This window comes from Aedes aegypti, chromosome 2, assembly GCF_002204515.2.
Source record: "Aedes aegypti strain LVP_AGWG chromosome 2, AaegL5.0 Primary Assembly, whole genome shotgun sequence".
In the NCBI taxonomy this organism is placed as follows: domain Eukaryota; kingdom Metazoa; phylum Arthropoda; class Insecta; order Diptera; family Culicidae; genus Aedes; species Aedes aegypti.
In genome coordinates this window covers 422038081-422059434 of record NC_035108.1, presented here as the reverse complement: position 1 = coordinate 422059434, position 21354 = coordinate 422038081, and the positions used below count along the sequence as shown (strand labels likewise).

At 39.9% G+C, this 21354-nt stretch overlaps 1 protein-coding gene across 8 annotated transcripts in view; it reads right to left on the bottom strand.

Annotated features, from left to right (window-relative positions):
* LOC5568929 overlaps window positions 1-21354 on the bottom strand; it is a 440477-nt gene that overhangs the window by 19944 nt on the left and 399179 nt on the right. For 6 of the 8 annotated variants that reach the window (XM_021847489.1, XM_021847495.1, XM_021847490.1 and 3 more), the window contains 6 exons: window positions 13300-16005; window positions 12939-13240; window positions 12736-12872; window positions 12467-12526; window positions 8286-8388; window positions 4972-7593 (listed from right to left, as the gene is read on the bottom strand). In XM_021847489.1, the coding sequence (XP_021703181.1) occupies window positions 4972-7593; window positions 8286-8388; window positions 12467-12526; window positions 12736-12872; window positions 12939-13240; window positions 13300-16005 (5930 nt within the window). The remainder of the gene's footprint in view (window positions 1-4971; window positions 7594-8285; window positions 8389-12466; window positions 12527-12735; window positions 12873-12938; window positions 13241-13299; window positions 16006-21354) is intronic. The other 2 variants (XM_021847494.1, XM_021847496.1) reach the window with 1 other exon arrangement.

Genomic DNA, 21354 nt, shown 5'->3' with positions numbered 1-21354 from the left:
GCAATAGGGCGATATTTAAAACTGAAAAGGCAATATATGGCTCTTTTTCAGTGGTAGTAAAAACGAAATCCTGAAGCAAAGAAAGCTCTACGGAAGATGAACTAAATACTAAAAGTTATGTATTCACTTTACACTTGATTTCTAATCACTACTTTTTTGATCCAGGTTCCAAATTGCAAGTAATTTACGTTTTTCATTATTTTCCATTCGTTTTGACAGTTCTCCGACTACCATTCTTCCATGCGCCTGTGTTGAAAGTTTGAGAAATTTGCGTAGCGTAGCGTGATCAGTGGGAGGAATACAAACAACAGTGTCGTCGCTCGGTGGCCGGTGAAAGAAACTGAATGTTCGCTAACTGTTAGCGATTAAGAACGAAATAAACAGTCGTTACCCTATTGCACAAATTGAACCACACCGTTACGGTAGCATTTTTCCGTACTGCATGGACATACTCTGTTCACCGTTTTGCAGCACTGCATGCTACGCAAAATGCGTTCCGGAAATTCATTAGCTGCGGTTCCCAATGGATCAGTTGTAAAAATCTGGTGCTAAGTGGAATAGGTTAAAAGCATGTCGGTTGAATGAACCCGTTTCCGTGAAATCCTGCAGTAACTGTTGGCAATCATACACTACAATCAAAAATTGGAAGTCAATGTGTCAGCGTCAAATTACGGAATCGGAGCGCGCATTGCACACAAGATACCAGACGGATCAGTGATACCGATTGCACTTGCGCCGGGAAGCCTCACACCAGCTGAGTTCGACCACAGTCAAATCGAGAAAGAGAGACTTGCGCTGATTTTAGCAGTAAACACGGTTTCATCGGATAACTTTTGCACGACATTTCGTTTTGGAAACGCACTACAAGCCTTTACTAGCTATTTTTAGTTCCAAAAAAGGCATTCCAATGTACACATCCAACAGGCTACAGCGATAGACATTAACCCTGCTTCTGTATGACTTCAGTATCGAATACGTCGGTACAGAAAGTTTCGGTTATGCAGATATCTTGTCCCATCTCATCAACTTCCACGTCTCACGAAGAGTACATCATCGCATCGACAGACCTTGAAGATATCATCAAGCAATCAGTGGAAGATGTTGCAAGCTGGAAAACAGGCGCATGCAGTACTGATATAGGTTAAACAGTTCGTTCTGACAGTCTGGTCGTCCAAACAGTCCAAAATCAGCGATCCACTGCTACAACAGTTTAATCAACGTTGAGAAAGCTTATCGATTTTTTTTCCGAATGCCTCACCTACGGAGCACGATTGGTCAATCTAACTAAATTTCGTGATCAAGATCTACGACTTCTACACAAAGGACATCCAGGAGTAGAAAGGATGCGGTCCATAGCATGTTGCTACGTCTGGGATCGACGAGCAAATCAGTTAGCGAGTTCGGTCATGTGAAGAAAGTTCGAGAGCAGTTAAGACAAGCAGTAAAACCGATTTGGAATCTTGGCCTACCAGAAAAGTTTTGGAAGCGGATACATGCAGACCATGTTGGACCAGCCGACGGTAATTACTATTTGTTTGTTGTTGAGTCGACGCTTTCAGCAAGTGCCCAGAAGTCATCTCTACCAAGCGCAACATCTGCTACTGTAACTATGTTCCGATAAATCTTTTTGAGGAACGATATGCCAGAAATATTGGTTACAGATAACAGTACGCAGTTCAGCAGTGAAGAGTTCGAAGCTTTTGCAGTACCAATGGTATCCTTCATCAGAAGACGCCACAGTCGAACGGACTCGCTGAGAGATTCGTCAATACGTTCAATCGAGGACTTCAAAAAATTACTGTGGGGCGAGAGATACTCCGTGAACTAATTAATTGACACTTTTCTTCTGTGTTACCGCTCCACTCCGAGCCGTAGCGCGCATGAAGGTAAGTCACCAGCAGAACTACTACTGGGCAGAAAACACCGAAGGTGAATAGATCTACTGAAACCATCAAATTTGTTCTACAAGCAAGCCGAATCCAAGCAAGAAGTTCAGTTTAACCGTAAGCAAGGCACAAAAGCGAGGAACTACGATGCGAAAGATTTGGTTTGGACGAAAGTACATCGAATAATAAAAGAATTGAGAAAAAAAAACTACTAATTGAACTTTAACACTTCACTTTCGCAAATTGCAAAAGTCAGCATCAACAGTAGAACAGCAGTCATCGCTTTATATACTTTTGGATTCGTGCATCTAAACAAGCAGAACCAAAATCAGTCAAACCTTCGTAGTCAATCCTTTGACTGTAGACTCAGCAACAACCGAGCCAGCTTCGCCTTTCTTTGAGGACAAGAAGACAAACCGTGAAGTATAAGCCTTATCATCTCTTCCAAGAAGGAGAGGTGTTGGGAAGACCACCCTACAAACTAACCACTACAATCTCACTACCGGCCGGCTCATCGTCTGACATACTCTGTCAGAGCGACAAACGTCTACTGAGTGAAAGGGGATGATCTATCACCCGACAGCAACAGTAACAATAGAAGATCAGACAGAATTTAACTTCCAACTTAAAACCACGCCGCGTATTAATGTGTAGCTTTAATCATTATTGAAATAAAGATTTCAATATGTTTGTTGTGTAAATCATCGGCCCATTTATCACAACACATATTTATCTGGTCAAAAAACTTTGTTTGTGTTCACCATTGAAATCATGAGGACGTAAACTGCAGTGACGATAAGGTCAATGAAGAGAAATCGATCATTGCAGATACGCCTGTATATATTTCTATATAAACAAATAACTAGTGCCTACTGTATTCTGAAGTTTTTTTTATTGATTCATTAAATTAAGTTGTCGTTTTACACATTGGCATAATTTCTGGATTCAATATTGTCAGTAATCAAGATAAGAAATTTGCAGTTCGAGTTGAAGTCGAAGGTTTGACAATCAAAACTTGGTACATATTGACTTGATTGACATATGAGATCTCGCGTTGAGTATCATACAGGCGTATCTGCAGTGATCGATTTCTCTTCGTCGATTTTCTCTTTGCATTATTACACGGAATTCAATCGAGTTTCAATACATTTTACGGTGCAGTACGATGAAGGATGATGAGTACTTTCTACTGAGTCAAAAATAGCTGTCGGAAACAGTCGCCAGATCAAGTTATTAGATAAAGAGAAAATGGATTCCTGCTTCAGTCTGAAAAACTTTTGGTCAGGAATGTATTTCGACTGTGCCACTGGGTGGTTCATGCTAGTCCGTTTCCTAGTGTGGTGCTTCCTTTAAAGCGCAAATCGTCCAATAGAAGCACTAACGTGTCAGTGTCTTTAAAAATGTTGTTTGCAGCTCGCATCTATTAATAATATCTTACAATAGCTAAGCATGATATGCCAAGGCAAATCCAGGAGTAATTTTTAGATATTTTTTCCAGATATTTTATCTCTTATATCTATCAAGTTAATATCACGTTTAGCTATCCGTATCAAAATATGCAATGACCAACATTTTTTCGCCTGCCCGGTAGTGATCTGCTGAATGTCCATCAAAGATCGCTTCAAGATTTTACCAAGGACAGGAAAAATATTTCACCAACAATCAGCAACATTTTATATAATAAATACTCCAAACTATCGTTATAAACCAGAGAAGAATCAAGTCAAAAAGTCATCAACGATCTCAAAAGAACAAAAATTTGAAACATTCCTGTAGGATTCCAATTAGGTTCTTTAGGAAATTCGTTGAGAATCTTACCAGGAGTGTACCATTGACGTATGAGTGATGGGCCAAGTAATTATCTAGTTCAATATGACGAATCAGTTCTGCCAGAGATTTCACTGAGAACTATACAAGTAATCCATTTAGAATCACTTTACCATTTATTCAAGAGTTTTATATAAATTTCACAGGAAGTCCCATCCGATTTGTATCATTTGATAATATCTATAAACATCTTACGGCTAATTTGGCAAGAACTTCAACAGAGTTTGGCTCTGGATTTTGAAATGAATCCAACATTAATCTTTAGGAATTTATGAAGCTTCCTAATTAAAATTTTTAAACGAACACGACAAGAATTGAATTTTCGAAAATTCAAAAGAAAAACCATTTCTGTTGGAACACTAAACTGAAAGAAAAATGCTTCTGACATCAAAGCTTATCTTTTGATACACAAATTATATGAGAAATTGTGAAAAAAATCTACGTGCTCATGCGGGATTCAAACAATTACACTTGAATGTCAGACGTGTGTGCTATGCCAATTAATCTACTGAACCACTAAGTTAGTCAGTTGGAATATATAACATATATTGGAATATGCATCCGAAACTAAACCTGTTGAGACATTGAGTCACCAAGTGGCTCAGTATCTTAGTAAGTAAAGTACTCTTCTAGCATTCTAGAGTAGGTAAAGATTCACATCAGTAGAAAATATAAGCGAAGGAAAATTGATTTTCTGACATACTCTAAGAGAAATCCGTTACAACTCCTGTGATCAATAATCACCATGTCCAACCAGGCTATTTTATGATGCTAGATAAAAAAATCTTGCCAGATGCTTCCGAACACATCAAATTTCATATTCTTAAAAAAACTGCGTTCATTGAATTTTGAAGAAAACCTATCTCAATTTTTTTTGTATAACTGAAAGTTCATCCAAGAATTACGTCTTAAATAATATATTACTTAAAAGCCTGCTCGAAACTGATGTCACATTACCTCCTACAATAACAGTGACGGTCTTTGAGATCGAAAACTAAACTACGACGACATTGAAGAAAGCACATCTACCAAAACCATCTACACATAAGAACGTAAAAAAGCAACAAAGAGATGATGAGCAAGCGTACCTCTCAACTGAACAGATTTCCATGCAACATTTCTTGAAACAGCGCTTGAATCTTACCCAAAGTACAATTTTAACTAAACTTAATTCAACACAAAATACAAAAAACACAACGAGACATTCCACCAATAGAAATCTATAAATATGTACAGTGAATTTACATCACTCTCACACCTTCACCGTCCACGTATCCCAGCGAGTGTTCGTCCTTTTCCGACAGTTCCTCTTCGTCCTTCTGCTTGAAAGCGTCCTCAAAGTCAAAGGCCTGAAATTTTGCCCCCTCCAGCACATCCGGCAGACTGAAATTCCGCTTCATACCGGCTCGGGCCGCCATGTGCCAGCTTTTCTCGTTTTCCAACTCTTCCTGTGCATTTTTGGCCAATTTGTCGAAGTTCTCCGTCAAACTCTTCACGTAGCCTTTCTGCCGCGAGTCGCACTCAAACGGCTTCATGCGGTTCTCCTTGGCAAGACGTTCCTGCTCCAGCTTACGCTCTTCCATTTCCACCAGTTTGTTGATGATATCGATCTTCTTCTCGATGTCCAAAAACTTACTGTATTCTGCCGATGACATCAAATTGAAGTCGATCAGCTTTTCCAGTTCTGTTTTTCCTTTCTCCGGAGGATCTCTAGCTCCTTGAGGCTGTTGCTGCGAAGGGTGATGTACTTCATCCAGTGAGTCCACCGAGCGTTCCATTCCCATATCGGGCTTGGATAGCAGCTCCAAGCTATCCATGTTATCATCTTCGCAGACTCCCTTCTCCGCAACGTAAATTTCGAACGACTTCTCCTCATTGGTATCCTTGCTCCTCATTCGAGAGGACCCCGCTATGCCGCAATCCTTGGGCATGTAGTCTTTGTTCACAAAATCCCGCAACTTGTTGTCTTCGAACCCCGACGAAGCCGACATCTGTCCGATGATCGTATTGAACTTTTCCTTCGATCGCACTCTTCCACGACCCTTCATACTAGCCGATCGTCGATGCGCAACCGGAGGCTTATGTGGAACGTAATCCATCTCCAAAGTGCCTCCAAATTGGTAGCGATCCGATTGCTGGCGCTCCTGTTCGAACCGCTGTAAGTTTTGTTCAAACTTTTTCGAGTTTCTAGCAATTCGTCGACCACCCATTTCGATTTCAAAACTGCACGACTTTTTCATCACGTATACGGATGACTCGGCGCCGAAAATGTCCGACCGGCTTACCTGATTTGTAGCGTTCACCGTTTTTCGGACGAATAATTCTTTGTCTTCGCAGTTGTACAGTGGGTTGGAGTTCATTTGTTTTCGTTGGTTGGCGAAATCTTTGCTAAGGCTTTTAACCGTTGCTCCGCCGTATTGGGCGGCCTTCGATGTCAACGAGGGTATGAAGTCATCTTCCGGAGACTGTTCGGCAATGGAAGCGGCTGCCATCGCCGAACTTGATATGAACCGAGGATAGCTGATCGATGTTGGCATACCAGGAACACCTTGGCGTTTGTGTTGAGGTGATCGTGACTCGGAAATCCGTCGACTAGCTTCGAAATGTTCGACTGCGTAGCTATCGTGGCAGGTTTGGTTGAAATAGTTACCTTGCATGTAGTAATCGAATCCACTACCAGCGTTTGGACTCGATCCGTACGATTTTGAATTACACCCTGGATCTAACTTTGAGTCGTAGTTACTGCTGTAGTGGCGTTCGCGTTTGATTTTTTCGAACAAAACCTCTAGAGGTGCAGATTTGCATTCGGAGTCGTCCGATAGGATACTTTCCATACTGTTGCAATAGCTGACGCCTCCACTGCCGTATTCGTCGGAAAGGATGCTTTCTTGACTCTTTCGGTCGGGGTATTGCTGGCCAAGGAAGAAGCTGGCACTAGAATGGCGTTGTGTTTCTATGAAGCGGTTGTCCGAAGCTCGTTTGTCTTCATCCAGGATATCCGAGAGGGAAACATTCCGGTACGGCGCCGGTTGGAAGCTATCGTAGATAAAGTAATCCGAGACGGATCGTTTTGGCAGTGAGTCCACCGTCCGAGGAGGTTTCTGATGTTTGGCACAGGCATTTCGCTTACTTCTACCTTGTTCAGTCTTACCTAGATCTAAGTCTAGACTACAGTCTTCTAACGAATCTGAGCTAAAGTTGGGGTCATCTTCGGAAAGGAATCCATGCTCGTGTCGCTCCTTTCGAGCGGTATTCCTTAGACCTTCTAGTGTTTTGTTAACTTTTTCCAAACGTTTGGGTTCACAGTCCGCTGAGATAGAGGGCTGCGGTTCCTGAGTTGATTTACTGGGTTGCACGTCGTCCAGGTCTCCGTATTTGCTAGTGATTTCCTTAATCATCTTCTCTGTGTCCGAGTGAATCATATCAAGGATCGTTTTGGCATCTTCGTAATACATCGAATGACGGCCCTGCCGATGTGATCGTGCACCGGGACCTTCCTTGGACGTTCCTGCCTCGACGTCCTGGTTCGTGGAGATTATAGTCCATTCCTGTTCTTCGTGTACTGGAGATACTGGACAGGATTTGTAGTTTTTCAATATGCTTGGATGTTTGCGGAGTTTATCCGCTGGTACCGGTGGAAGTTCTGGAAGTTCTAGTTTATCGGGGCGGACCAACGTATTCTCTTCCTCACTACTGTTGTCCTCTTCTTCGGGTTTTGGATAGATTCCGAGGTTTCTCGGATAAGGTGGAAGTTCCTGCTGAAATTGGTTGATCATAGCGTGGTTTTGAACTAAACGCGACCGAGGAGCAGCACAATTTAAATAATTATAACTACTTGGTACCGGAGGTGGAGGATAGTTACGATAAAAGTATGGATCACCTAGAATACGTTACAAATTACCGTCATTACCAGATCAAGATCGACCAAGCAGCATGGGAATAGAGTAGAGAAAACAAAGCGATTTAATCGCTTTTAGGGCTTATTTTCTGAGTAGTCTAAAATAACTTGCATTTATTCAGTGGTAGTGTAGTTTGCGCATGTTTGCATGGAATTTCCTTATTTTTTACTATAAGTTGAAACGAAGAACATGTGTTCTTAGCACTTTTTTTCGTTCACTAATTGGTACTGCTACCGCGGGTTAGTTCTACATCTAATTATCTACCAACGGTGCGAATTATTCCAATGCAACAGGAAATCCGTTACCAAAGTTAAAAGCAAATCGCGTGAATCTCTTTACCAAGCGTTATTGTGGAAGAAGCTTATTTGGGCAACAAAGAGCTAAAAGACCACCACCACAGTTATATCAGCGCAATATGAAGTAAGTGAATCGTGATTTCATATTTCTTCAAACAAAACGTTCCGGAATGACGAATTCTACATTGATTCTTATTTTTTCTAAATGTTTTTTCTTAATTAGCAGAATTGAACTTCAATTAGTGTAAGATTCTGAATAATTGGAATCAATGTGAACATCGTCATTCCGAAACACGTGAACACAAATAAAACTGTGTATCGTTCGTCACATCAAAAATCAAACAGAACGAGATTGATCCGGTGTATATTCAACTTACCTATCCTCTGCATCCGGCCAATGCCGCCCCCGCTTCCAGGACCCATCGAGTGACTTAGATCGGATATGCTCTGACTAGCGCGCAGACCGGACCGGTAACCAACCTGAAAAGGACGGAACCATTGTTAGATGTAGCATTTTCATATTGAACGAAGACGTTTTTTCTTTATTCTGGGAAATACCGTGATTGTATGAAAGCGGGTAAGCAATGCGACATCGATGGACGTTATGCAAGAATGGGGACACGCCGTAAGTAGAGATGTATGATGGAAGGCAAAAAGGCACATATGTGTACAAAGAAACGTGGACTGGACGAACAATTGTAAAGGTTTAGTGGTTCTGGGCTTTTTTTATACCATTTTTCATTGTGTGTTCTATCAACGCTGGTTCGGGTCAATTCATAGGTCAACGATTAGCCTCATTTTTGGTTCAGCGAATTTTTGATAAACAAAATTGCTGCCCATATGTATCCTCCCATGTGACATGTAGGTAAGATCGGAACTGATATGAAGTATTTACAACATGTTGCAAGTGTGCCAAACATCTTTTTCTACGGTCTTTCTTTCAGCGACGGTTTTGTCAACGACTATAGTTTCTCGAGCTAAATTGAGATTAACGATCGCTTCAATCAGTATCTTGATAGAGAATCAAATTAGACTACTATTATTGGTCATATGCATTTGAATTACATGTGCAATAGAGTGAATAATGTTCTTGACTAGATGATCTATAATAGTGTGGACAGAAGTTCCTGAAAGTTGTGGATAGACACATAAGCTTTCTAAAGCTATCTTAAATTATTAATATGTTTATCGTTAGATAGCAACACTGTTCGCATGAATTCCAAAGCTATGTAATGATTTCAACATGGTATAGCTTATCTTTACCTGAATAATTTACAGGTTCAACTAAGAATAATATTCTGCTAGTTTGCACATGGTCCAAAAACATAAGAGTACAATGTATCATATCAGCTGCAAGATAGAGAATTTGATATTTCGACCCAAGTGGTAGTTCAATTTAAATAAATGTGGATGGCACAAGGTAAAACTAAATTAATCTACAGTCAACTCTCCCTTACTCGATATTTTGAATTTCGATATCGAGTTAGAGAACCATAGTCAAAGTTGGATTTCATTGTTAACGTGATGGTCTCTTGGATTGCATTAGCACTGGTGTTGTGTTCTTTAACTCTATACTTCCCCAACTCGATGTTCCCTTTAAAATCGAGTTATGCAGAGTTGACTGTATATATCCCATATTTGTGGTTACCACACATGGAATAGATGACTTCCAGCCGAGCTTCTCATTGATAATACAGTTAGATTACGTTTTTGGCATGCTCCACAATATGGATCCGTTTTTGGAAACATTTTTAAATTACATAAAAATTAGTATTTTTTGTAAATATCATCGTGTTTTTTGTTTTAATCATTTGAACAGTTGGCCAGCTTCATGTTCATCGCATTCAAGTGCTCCATTTCAGTCGATATTTTATCAAATCCTACTAATCACAAGCGATTCCGTACGCGATTATTTACATACTACATTTCATGAAGTCATTCATCTCTATAAGTATCTGAAGTCCAGTTCCAACATCTTTTCTCAGGCACTCATACTACTTAACCAGCTCACTTTAGTCTGTCATCAATTGATACACGTCCATTCTTTCTTTCAAAAAGTAATAATAATAATAATAATAATAAGATTACCTACACTATGCATTAAACTTTCATTTAATAATATTAGAATTGACATGGTCGTATAAATTATATGTATATTTCATTAAAACCAAGTGACGAGCAGTTGCAATTTATTGTATGGAGTTTTAATAGCGTCCTATGACCTACACTACCCGTCATAAATACGGACTCACTAAAATAAGTATTGCAACGCTCAGCTGAATATTGAATCACCCTGAAAAGTTTAGCATCACCTCAAAACAGGTAATTTCACATTGATATATCTCGAGATCCATACGACTTGCAAAGAAGCGATCTTCAGCAAAGTTGTTCAGGGGATCAAGGACATCCGGAAAGCGAACAGTTTAGTTCGCAATTTTGCCGCTAGGTGGCGCTAGTGAGCATGTAAAATTGAGCATTTTGAACTAGTTCTAGCTTGTGATCCATAAGAGATAGAAAGTTCGGGTCTTCGGGATTAACATTATTGGGTCTAAATTCTTTGATAAGTTTTATGTAAAATAACCGGAACTCCATGTAGTATCTCTGAAAGGATCCAATAATAATTTGGATAAATTAGGAATTCCGATTTTTTTTATGAAGAAACCCTGGAGGCACTTCGGAAGAAAAACTCAGAACAGCTTTTGGAAAAGCTTTGTCTGATACTAATGTATTTCTTAGTTTCTCCTGAAATTTTACTAAAATCAACGCAGGTATTTATCCAAAATTCCTTGCAGATATTACTTACAGATTTTTTAAAGATTAAAACAATAATTTACTATTGACAAACAACTAGTAAAATGTTAACTGATTTCTAAAAAAATAGCCCATATGCAACATTTTTTGTTAAAGCACTTTTTTTATAAAACGCTTTTTTTCGTAGAAAAATAGTCGATCAAAGTCGTCTCCTGTAGTAACAACTTCGGATTTTGAATAATCCTCACTTTCCCATATGGTAGCGCATGTAATCCACCGATTTTTGACAAAGGCTAGCTTAATCGAATGGATACGACTAGCTCAATAGCAATTGGTATGAATTTATATGCTCATTTGTCTCATTAAATATCAAAATGAGTGACTTACGGGTAAAACTATTTAAAAACAATCAGCTAACTAATGATTTCAATTAAAAACTTTCACAGTTATTTTGGATAAATTAGTTTATTTTCAACAACTTTAGTTCAAGCACTATTTAAATACATGCCATTTTGACAGTCAAATTGTCTTACAAAGCACTGGGAATGGAAGGATTAGGAATTACCGGAATAATCTACACCTCCTTCGAGGTCCCGTATATTTGGCCAAATTTTACCCAAAAAATCACAAATTCAGTGAAAATAACTTTATTTTTTTGTGGAATTTCAGTTTTTATTCTAAGTTATAACTAAACGGTTATTAAATTTTTAAAGAAACTTCGACTTCAAGATGACAAAACCGTTTTGGTAAATTTTCATGAGCAAAACAACTGGAATTCACTGTGAATTTCACGGGATTTAACAAATTTCGAGACGAAGCCTAAATTTCGCGGTTTCCGTGGAATTGCGGATTTTCATTGTCCTTTATAATAACAGTAAGTTTGTTTTAAATTCACCTTATAATTCCTTTTATCATACTAACGTTTTATGCAGAGTTTTCTTGCGGAAATTATACAAGAGTTCTAACTCGTCCATATGTTGCTATATCAATTTTACTAATAATACCTCTAGAGATTCTTTAAAAAATGTGATCCCTTGAACCATGCTTCAAGTTTGCAAAATATCTTGAATCTGTATTTTGACATCTAGACCGTTCATTTTCCAGGTACATACTTCAACCTGAATTACTTTTTAATAACGATTCCTTTCACAACCCTCAGTTATGATAGTAAAAAGTGGTGAGAGTGTAAAACGTTTGATGATGTTAGAATACTTTTTATGGAAAAAGCTTAGAAGATTAGAATCATCGGATTTGTTAACGTGTTTATTAACAACTGATAAAAGATAGAATTTGTGCCCAAAAACTCGATAAATCAAATTTATATTTGTATCAACGTAATAATGAAATTATATAATTTACGAAATTTGATTGACGATATTATCAACCAAACTCGAAAACAAGTTACGACAGAAGCATAAACTAGTTAGTCGAACAAAAAACGACACAAGTGAAGCTGCAAGTGACACAAAAAGTAATTACTGGATCGCAATACACTTGAATTTGCCTTAGGATACATAACGAACAATACCAATTGATTGATACCTCCATCTGGCGAGGAAACAGAAGAAATAAAACTAATAGCGTACCATGTTGTGTCGACGTGGACAAATTTTTCGCAAGCGCTTTGGAAAGCAAGTTGGAAAGCACATCGATGGAATGGTGTTATTCGGGGGGGTTGGAATAAATATTAGTACACGAGAGAGGAAATTTGACTCGGATGGAAGTCAGTGATGTAAAGTAAAAAGAGTAGAGAGCTAGTACAAAATGGGTAAAACCGTCGGTTCAAACCAGAACACTTATTCCTCACCTTCGAATGAGCTAGATTTAATGTATAACTAACGTCACGCTTACTATGAATAAGAATCTCCTAAAATAGAACGCAAAAAAATGGGAGGGAAGGAAAGAAAGGATTGATGAGTTGTTGAACGAAACTTAAAGATAAACATAAAATGAGAAACTGCACGATTGCTCCACGTAGCTTTTTCTTCGAGGAAGGCAGAGGGGAATGCAATTTGTTTGGCAAAGTTTCAAAATGCGCAATTTTCAGTGGGATATTAGTTGGGCGAATGTACTTACATTTTCCAGCTTTGCTTTGGCCTCGTTGATAACTTTCATTAGTTCTTCCTTCTTGTTGTTGGCGTACGATTTGGAGATGCTGGTCGTGATTTTGGCATCGTTGTTGTGCATCGCGCTGATGCTTTTACGGCTTTGAACTGAATGCAAAGAGAACGTTTATTCATGGAGTAGTTCTGGTGGAGTAAACTTATCAATCAACTTACCCCGTTCTTTATCGGAAAGACTGGCCGGTCCGTCAAGTGCGGCCTGCAGGAAGGTTGACGACGTCTGCTGTGGTATGCTTTCAGAACTTCCACCCAAGGTAGACGCTAGCGATCGGTCAGCGTTGTCACCACTCGGAGTGGACCCTTCGTCTTCGTCGTCCGATGTTCCTGTGCCAGTCCCTGTGGAGGCAGCACTTTGCATCTGAAGCTGCGCTGCAATACTTAATCCTTGCTTCTCCAATTTCTGCCGTCGGATTGACTTTCGCAGCTCGTTCACATCGATCTCGTTGATTTTGAAATCTCTGTAACAAAAGATTGAATTCCTATGACTCTATTTTGGGAACAGCACAATAAAACTTACGTTGGCGTCGAGGGCGCCGCCGTCGGGTAATATACCATTCCATGCTCGGAACTGGTCCGTTCTCCATCGGAAATGTCCTCTACGTCTCCATCGTGCTCCGTGTTCGATTCCGAATTGAGAGAATTCAATGCCTTAGTCTCGGAAATTTTCTTATGCTGCAGAAACGTGATTTCCCGGCGATTTTCTCGACCACTGTCGATCGAACTGTCCTCGCTGAGGTACGCATTGCTATAGACATCCTTTGAGCCGCCGCTATTATAGCCGGAAGTAGGGGTGTTGTTGTTTGCGTGATGAAGAACTGATTTGTCGGTGCTGTAAGTTGTATTCATAGGGCTATCGACAATGTTGCGCAGATCGAGTGCTTCGTCAAATTGTCCTTTCTGACCCCATCGTCCTCGTGGTTTTGGAGGACCTCCAATGGTTTGGCTTTGGCTAGGACTGCTACCGAGAACTGGTGAATTCGACTGATCTTCCGTGGGTTTCCGTTTGGCCCATTGTGGCAACTGGCCAACGTCAGAAAATCGATATCCTGGCGTCACAGGAGCATCCTCTATGAACAGGTTGTTTGGCGGGGATCCAAATTGTTCAGGGGGTGCCGGGTGATCAAGGATAGCATCGGTGAACGGATTTGAAAGAGGCCTTGGGATTGGCTGATGACCAGATCGAAGCGCTTGCTGGGACAATCGAGCTTGCATTGTTACTATCATGTCATGTGGAACCTGCCAGACAAAGACACACCCATCTCCGCTAGCAGAAATGAGATGTTTGCAATCGTTCGTGAATTTCAATCCTGTCACCAATTCACTGTGTCCGTACATGCGAGCCATGCATTCGTTGGAATAGTAGTCATACACGCTGAGAGTTTTATCCGTACAGGAAGTGGCAATGTAGATTCCACTGAGATCCAAACTAACCTTTATCAGACTTCCTTCGTCCGAATGAGACCCCTTGAAAGTCTTGGTGTGTTTGGCGTTCTGTGTGCTGTATACACGGATATTGCGATCCTGACATGCCGTCAAGATGTGTTTATAATTACTATCTACCTCCATGTCGTAAAGCGTATTTTTACCGGAGCAGTTGTTGCCCCGCAGAAAGACATTGTTTTGGAAATTCCGGAATATGATGGATTTGTCGGCACCACAGGACACCATCTGGAACTGCTTGCCCGATCCAATAAACCGCACTGAGGTTATACTGCTCGAGTGGTCATCCAAGGTTTGCAGAATTCGGTAACCAGCTTCACAATCGAAGATGTGAATTAACCTATCTCGACTAGCACTGGCCAGCAGCTTTCGTTCGATTTTTTCGTTGGTGTACTCCAGGCACAACACTTCCGAATCGTGCGCTTCGATCGTTGTGATCAGTTTGAGATTACTTAGATTGTAGATCCTAATGTTACCACTCCTATCACCGGTAGCCAACTGACTGTTATCTGGGTTGATTTTGATGCATCTCACCCCATTCCGCCCATCGTAACTTGAACTCTTTTCCGTATTATGAATCGGATTGTCGATATCCTTGATGTGATTCAATTCCTCGTCGATGTATATCACCTTCATCAACTCTTTGCTGTAGATGTTCTTCCGGTACAGTTCAGTACTTTCACCGTTTTCGATGTCCCAAACCCGAATGGTGTCGTCCGACGAACACGTCAGGAAGCTATCCGATGGCAGCGTATCCGACACATTGTGTTTCAGATAGCTAAATGGCACAGTTTCCACTCCCCAGATGCACGCAGAGTGGTACAAAAACGAATTACTCTTACCCACCCGTCGGATATCCCGCAAATCCCAAATGTATAAACTATGATCGTTGTAGACACTCGTCACCTTGGATCGGTTCTCGTCGTACACGATCGCAATCGTGTCCGGGTATTTGGCATTCTGTGGAGCGGACATCATGTGATTGATATGGACACCTTGGGCCACGTCCACTCCGAGGAAATGCGTTCGCGGCAGGGTAGTGATATATTCCAGGGTCTCTGCGTTGAACACTCTGATGATGGCCTCGGCGCAACCCACTAGGATATACTTTGTACTAGTGACTAAACAATTGGCTGCATTCGTCCTACACATGACCCACTTATCCAATAATCTCCGGGAATTGAACTCCACCAGGTGGCCATTCCTCGTTATAGCATACGTGCTGTCCGACATTTCCCCTTTGCCACAAGCCACCGCGCAAAAGTCATTGTTGCGCAATTCTCCCAGTATCGCACTGCGTCCCATCAACGGGATCGGTTCCTTGTACTTTCGGCTACCCTCCAAATACCAATACTTCACGTGTCTATTTCCCACCGTCACAAAATAGTTCCCATCTTCACTGAAGCTCACAGCGACAACCTTGGCCGTCACCTTATTAGACGCAATCTTCAGATTGGCCTTCCAGTCGAACACGTTGACAATGTTGTCGTGCTGTGAGCCCACCGAAACAAGATACTTTCCGGTGGGCGAGAATGCCACACAACTGACGGCATACTTGTGACCGGAGAATTCCGCCACTATGCTGCCGGCGGCTCCGTTTTCGTAGTTGGCATTCCCATTGACGTCCAGTTCCCACACTTTGATGGAGGGATTGTGTCCGCACTCGCCGGTCGCCAGGTAGCGACCACATTGGGAGTATGCTACCGCCGTGATGGCCTTCTTGGCCGTGTTTAGCAGGAAGGACTGGGTGAGCTTTTTCGGGTTGAACAGGACCACGGTACATCTGGAAATGGAGAATGAGAGGTTTGAAATTAGAGTGATTGATGCTGAGAGAAATGAAAAGAATAGGGTTTCAACTTTCACTTTACAAAATGTTTCGAAAATGAGCTGATTGTTTCTTTGAAATTAGGCTTATCCTTTGTCTTTATTATAATGGCTTTTTGCCCTTGACCATTCAAAAGACTTATCGACATGTCCGAAAAAATAGACCAAAAAGTAGGGCTTCCAATCCCGGCAAGCGCTTTCTGGGAAATTACATTTTCCGGAACTCATTATTCACAGGAAAAAGTTTTCGGTTTCCCGGGATTTTCGCTTTTTTCAGGAAGTTGAAATTTTTTGAAGCACTACAGTAATGCATTCCAACTATACTTCCTCTATTCGCATAATCATCCCATGTTTCATGCGATTTCCTATATACAACGGACAGTTATGCAAAAAGGGACCTCTGCTGAAAAATCAACAAATGATTTCACTAGTTTTTGAAATATCAAACATTTTGGAAGTCTTCTATTTTGGGTGGCATGAAATGTAGAGATATCGTTGCCACCAACATTCTTAAGTCTTAAAGTTAATCTTAAATCTTTTTTCGATTACTCATGTTTATATAACATGCATAATTGCATCACACGATAAAGGATCTATTATGATTATTCAGTACAGTGAGCATATTCCTTATGAAAACTGTTATGTAACTGTTACAATCATGGGCGTAGCCAGGATTTCCTTCAAGGAGGGGCACTTTGAAACGCTAAAACAATCATTATACAAAACCTTTGTACCCTTTTCGCATGAAAGGATTAACTATAAAGAGATTTAATATAAATTCTTGAATAAAATCAAAGATAAACGTTTGGAAATATTTGAATGACAAAAAAAAGATCTTGGGTTGAGATATACCTGAGGACTCGATGAAGAAATTCGACCAACTGCCTAGACCGATTTCTGGAATGAAGTATTACAATGGTTCAACCCAAAGAAAAACATGTAGTGGAAAATTTATCTTATCTTATCAGATTCCTTTACAAATAATTTGAATAATTCCAGGATGAATTAATTTCAAGATAAGGCAACAGATGCTTGCAAAATCATGTGAGATTCATATAATATTGTTGGCAGATTTCTCACAAGATCCACTGCGGACTAACCTTGAAATGATGTCCTTAAACATCTTTGATAGAAGTCTGATTTTGAGTTAGAATTATTCAAAAAGCTTATCATGATAATCAATGATAATCAAAGAAAATTTTGAATTCTGAAGAACATCTTTCAAAAAAGCATACAAAATGTACACTAGAGTGGTTCAAAAACTCGTTTTTGCTCCACACCGCTCATTCGATTCTAGATCAAATTCTGAGTGTGCTCCCAAAATTTGAGCTCATTTGGATGAAAATTGAGAATGCACAAGCCCTTCAAAGTTTATATGGGAATTACTATGGGAAAAGCAAGCAATTCATTCAATCGGTCATAGTGTTTTCCCATGTGCTCTTAGGGATTAGAGCTACGTTGATACTGTGAGATACATTCATCAGCTACAACTTTGCCGAAGACCGTTTTTAAATCGGACGCCTCAGTAATTAGTTATTGATTTATATCCAGTCACAAATTCTTCGGCAGTGCTCATTTAACTTCTGAACAGGCAACATTGCTGCACTTGGCGCGAAAGATAGCACGCACAAATCATGGCTACTATGTTTTACTGCATATATCCAGTGATGCCTGCAAAACAGCCCAATAATTATAGCCAAAGTTTTACAACTCATTCAAAAATCAATAACTAATTACCGGGGCGTCCGATTTAAAAACAGTCTTCGGCAAAGTTGTAGCTGAGGAATGTATCTCACAGTATCAACGTTGCTCTAATCCCCAAGAGCACATGGGAAAACACTATGATCGATTGAATGAATTGCTTGCTTTTCCCATAGTAATTCCCATACAAACTTTAAAGGACTTGTGCAGTCTCAGTTTTCATCCAAATGAGCTCAAATTTTGGGGGGACACTCAGAATTTGATCTAGAATCGAATGAGTGGTGTGGAGCAAAAACGAGTTTTTGAACCACTCTAATGTACACCTCTGTAGCAAGCTAGTTCATTTTGTTTTTTTTTTTCGTCGGTCACGGGGGCAATCATTCCAATACTTTCTAATACTAGCAAACAAGTTATGAGAATTATCTGATTTACCAAGTATTTTTATTCGTATTTAATGATTCTCACTTCATGTGTTTATCAGCCTATCGTTACATATTAAACTAATTGAGATCTACCAATCTGAACCCTAGTCTCATCTTGTTTATCGGGCTAGGGTAATATGTTTTAGTAATGGGGTCCAAAAGCCCTGCCCCAATTTAAACCAAACGGTCAAATTTAGCTTGAGCTTGAGCTTGATTGGCCGCCCGTGGATGCACTCCAGTATCGCCAGATCAGCTGCACTTACACAAGGAACCAACCGAATAACTTGCTTGGGACTAACAGACCACCAACCCCGTCAAACCAAACGGTCAAATTTAGGCCAGAAACACATGTTTTCGTTGGTTGGAATCCAAAAAACATTGTTATCTGGTTTTGAGATTTTCTCACACTGCTTGGTTTAAACTCTAATTTTGGAGGTATTTTGTTTTCCATATCCCTTTCGGAATGTTTTTTTTTTCAGTGTTGGGGACATATTACCACTGCAACCATTTATTTGATCTTTTGTGGTGTCATCCTCTTTGTTTTTGCCGCGCTGAGAGGACTCATCACTATAAGAAGTGACTATCCACCCATCAGTTGGCGTGTATCCCAATCATGTACTGCATTTCGTATGAAACTTAGTACCTGTTTGGGATGAGAGTTCCAGATTTTCCAAGGCTCTAATAAGCCTTTTTCAAGATATCTACAACGCTTACGGTAAAGTGCAACACACTCGCACATTAAATGTTCAGAGCTCTCACTCTCCAACTTGCAGAAACGACACTTATCCTCCTGCAACTTTACAATTATTTTTAAGTGGTATTTACTAGGACAGTGACCTGTGATTAATCCAGTATAAGTACCGTCAAACGGGGTAACTTGCAACAATTTTCAACTTCAAAGCTATATGGACGAAAAAATTGAGGATTCAGATGAGACAAAAACCATCTGGTATGGGGCCCAGATAGCCGTAGCGGTAAACGCGCAGCTATTCAGCAAGACCAAGCTGAGGGTCGTGGGTTCGAATCCCACCGGTCGAGGATCTTTTCGGGTTGGAAATTTTCTCGACTTCCCAGGGCATAGAGTATCATCGTACCTGCCACACGATATTACGCATGCAAAAATGGTCATTGGCATGGTAAGCTCTCAGTTAATAACTGTGGAAGTGCTCATAAGAACACTAAGCTGAGAAGCAGGCTCTGTCCCAGTAGGGACGTAACGCCAGAAAGAAGAAGAAGAAAAACCATCTGGTACCCTAATCGCTACGTAAAGAATACCACGCGGTATTAATTTTATCAGTAATTAGTTTTCAAGAATCAGGAGAGACGAAAAATATGCATTTTTAATGCTGATGTGGGGTAACATGCAACACACAATGGTACCTGAACTACTAAGACTAAATCTAATAATAATACGATTTACTTAAATTTCTCAAAAATTAATACAAACAGTGTATTGAATTGATTGAGGTACAAACATTTTAATGTTACTGTACAAATATATGTTCAATTTTGCCTTTTCATGTGTTTTCGATGACAAACGGCAGGAAATATCAAACAATTGAAATCAAAATTGCTGTTGCAAGTTACCCCACAAGGGTAATCAAAAACGTTTTTGAATTTTTATAGTGTTTAAGAAAAAAAAATTCAAAACTTTTATGTTGTCAATTTGTACACTATTAAGTACTGTAACTGATAGCAAATGCCTCGAATGACATATTTCTACCGTTTGTGTGGTACGAAGAACGTTTTTCAAGATTAGTTTCATACAATCCAAATTTTAATATGATTTTCACCTCCAGCAAACTCACCAAAAAAGAAACGATACCCAAACCCTTGTCAAAACCTTCTGTTGTATACCTAAGGTCAATAAACGGCGGAATAAATCATAATAATTCAACGCAATGCTGAACGAAACGACTATTCGGTTACATGTCGAAGTGTTTCAAGTTTCACCCCTGTTGCAAGATACCCCGTTTGACGGTACTTAACTCATGTTTATTCAAGTTTATTAACCTTAGTGTTTTTCTGGCGTCCGGTTCTATGAATCGTTTTGCCTGACGGGAATCGGATGTATTGGTCCAGGTAAGTTTTATCTTTGTCCTTTCTAAATTCTTTAATTCTAGTTTAAGACCACATGGAGCTATTCCAAAATAAGGCTCAGGTCCAATAAATTGAGTGGATGACCCTATTTTAGCTAGCTAATCAGCTTTCTCGTTCAAATTCCGCAATGATCAGGAACCCAATAAAGATTGACCTTATTGCGACAGGACAACTGCTGCAGTAGCATGGTACATTCCCAGACCAGTTTAGATGTATAAACGTTCGACTTTAAAGCATTGAGAGCTGCCTTACTGTCCGAACAAATACAGATATTAGCATTTTTATAGCGCCTTTTTAGACAGATGTCGGCACATTCTAAGATGGCAAAAATTTCCGCCTGAAAAACTGTTGGCCAACAACCTAGTGGTAGTTGGCCAACAGTTTTTCGGAATGTTAGATAGGGTTAATCCAATGTTAGGAAGTAAAACATAGACGACCCGATTTTGTCAGGCCCTTCTTTAAAACGTTGTTCTGCTCCGTTTTCAAACAATTTATGAAAGTTCTTTCTACTCTAAGTTATGCATATTCATGATACCTTGAAAATGATTAAGAAAGATTTGGAAAAAATCGATTTTGAAACGGTGACAACAAAAAGATCTCCGCAAAAAGGGGATGAAAAGACGTGTACTATACAATGCCAGGTAATAAGGAGCTACTCTGAAAAAAATCATACAAATCGGTCCAGTATTCTAAATTTTACTATAGTTCTCTAACTCGATATCGAGATATAGAATATCGAGTAAGGGAGAGTAAACTGTATGAGGTTTTTAAGAGTTTTCAAGACCTTTATTTGTCCAGTGTGGTAACAGAAACATAAATGCTCATTATTCAAAGAAACTGCACCAAATTGCTTCATTCTTTCACAATATACTCGGATTAATGTAACATACCGAGAAGTGAATATTCGAATACGATAAAAAATCTGTAGCCTGAGATATTTACGTGAGTTATGGCTACGCGTCGGTCCCCCAAGGAGTTTTGGAAAATCTTCAAATCCAGATGACCAATGGTCAATATCGACACGGATTCTTTAACTAGAAGAGTTTTTTTTTGAAAGCTTGTGCAAAAATGGTGTAGGTATATCG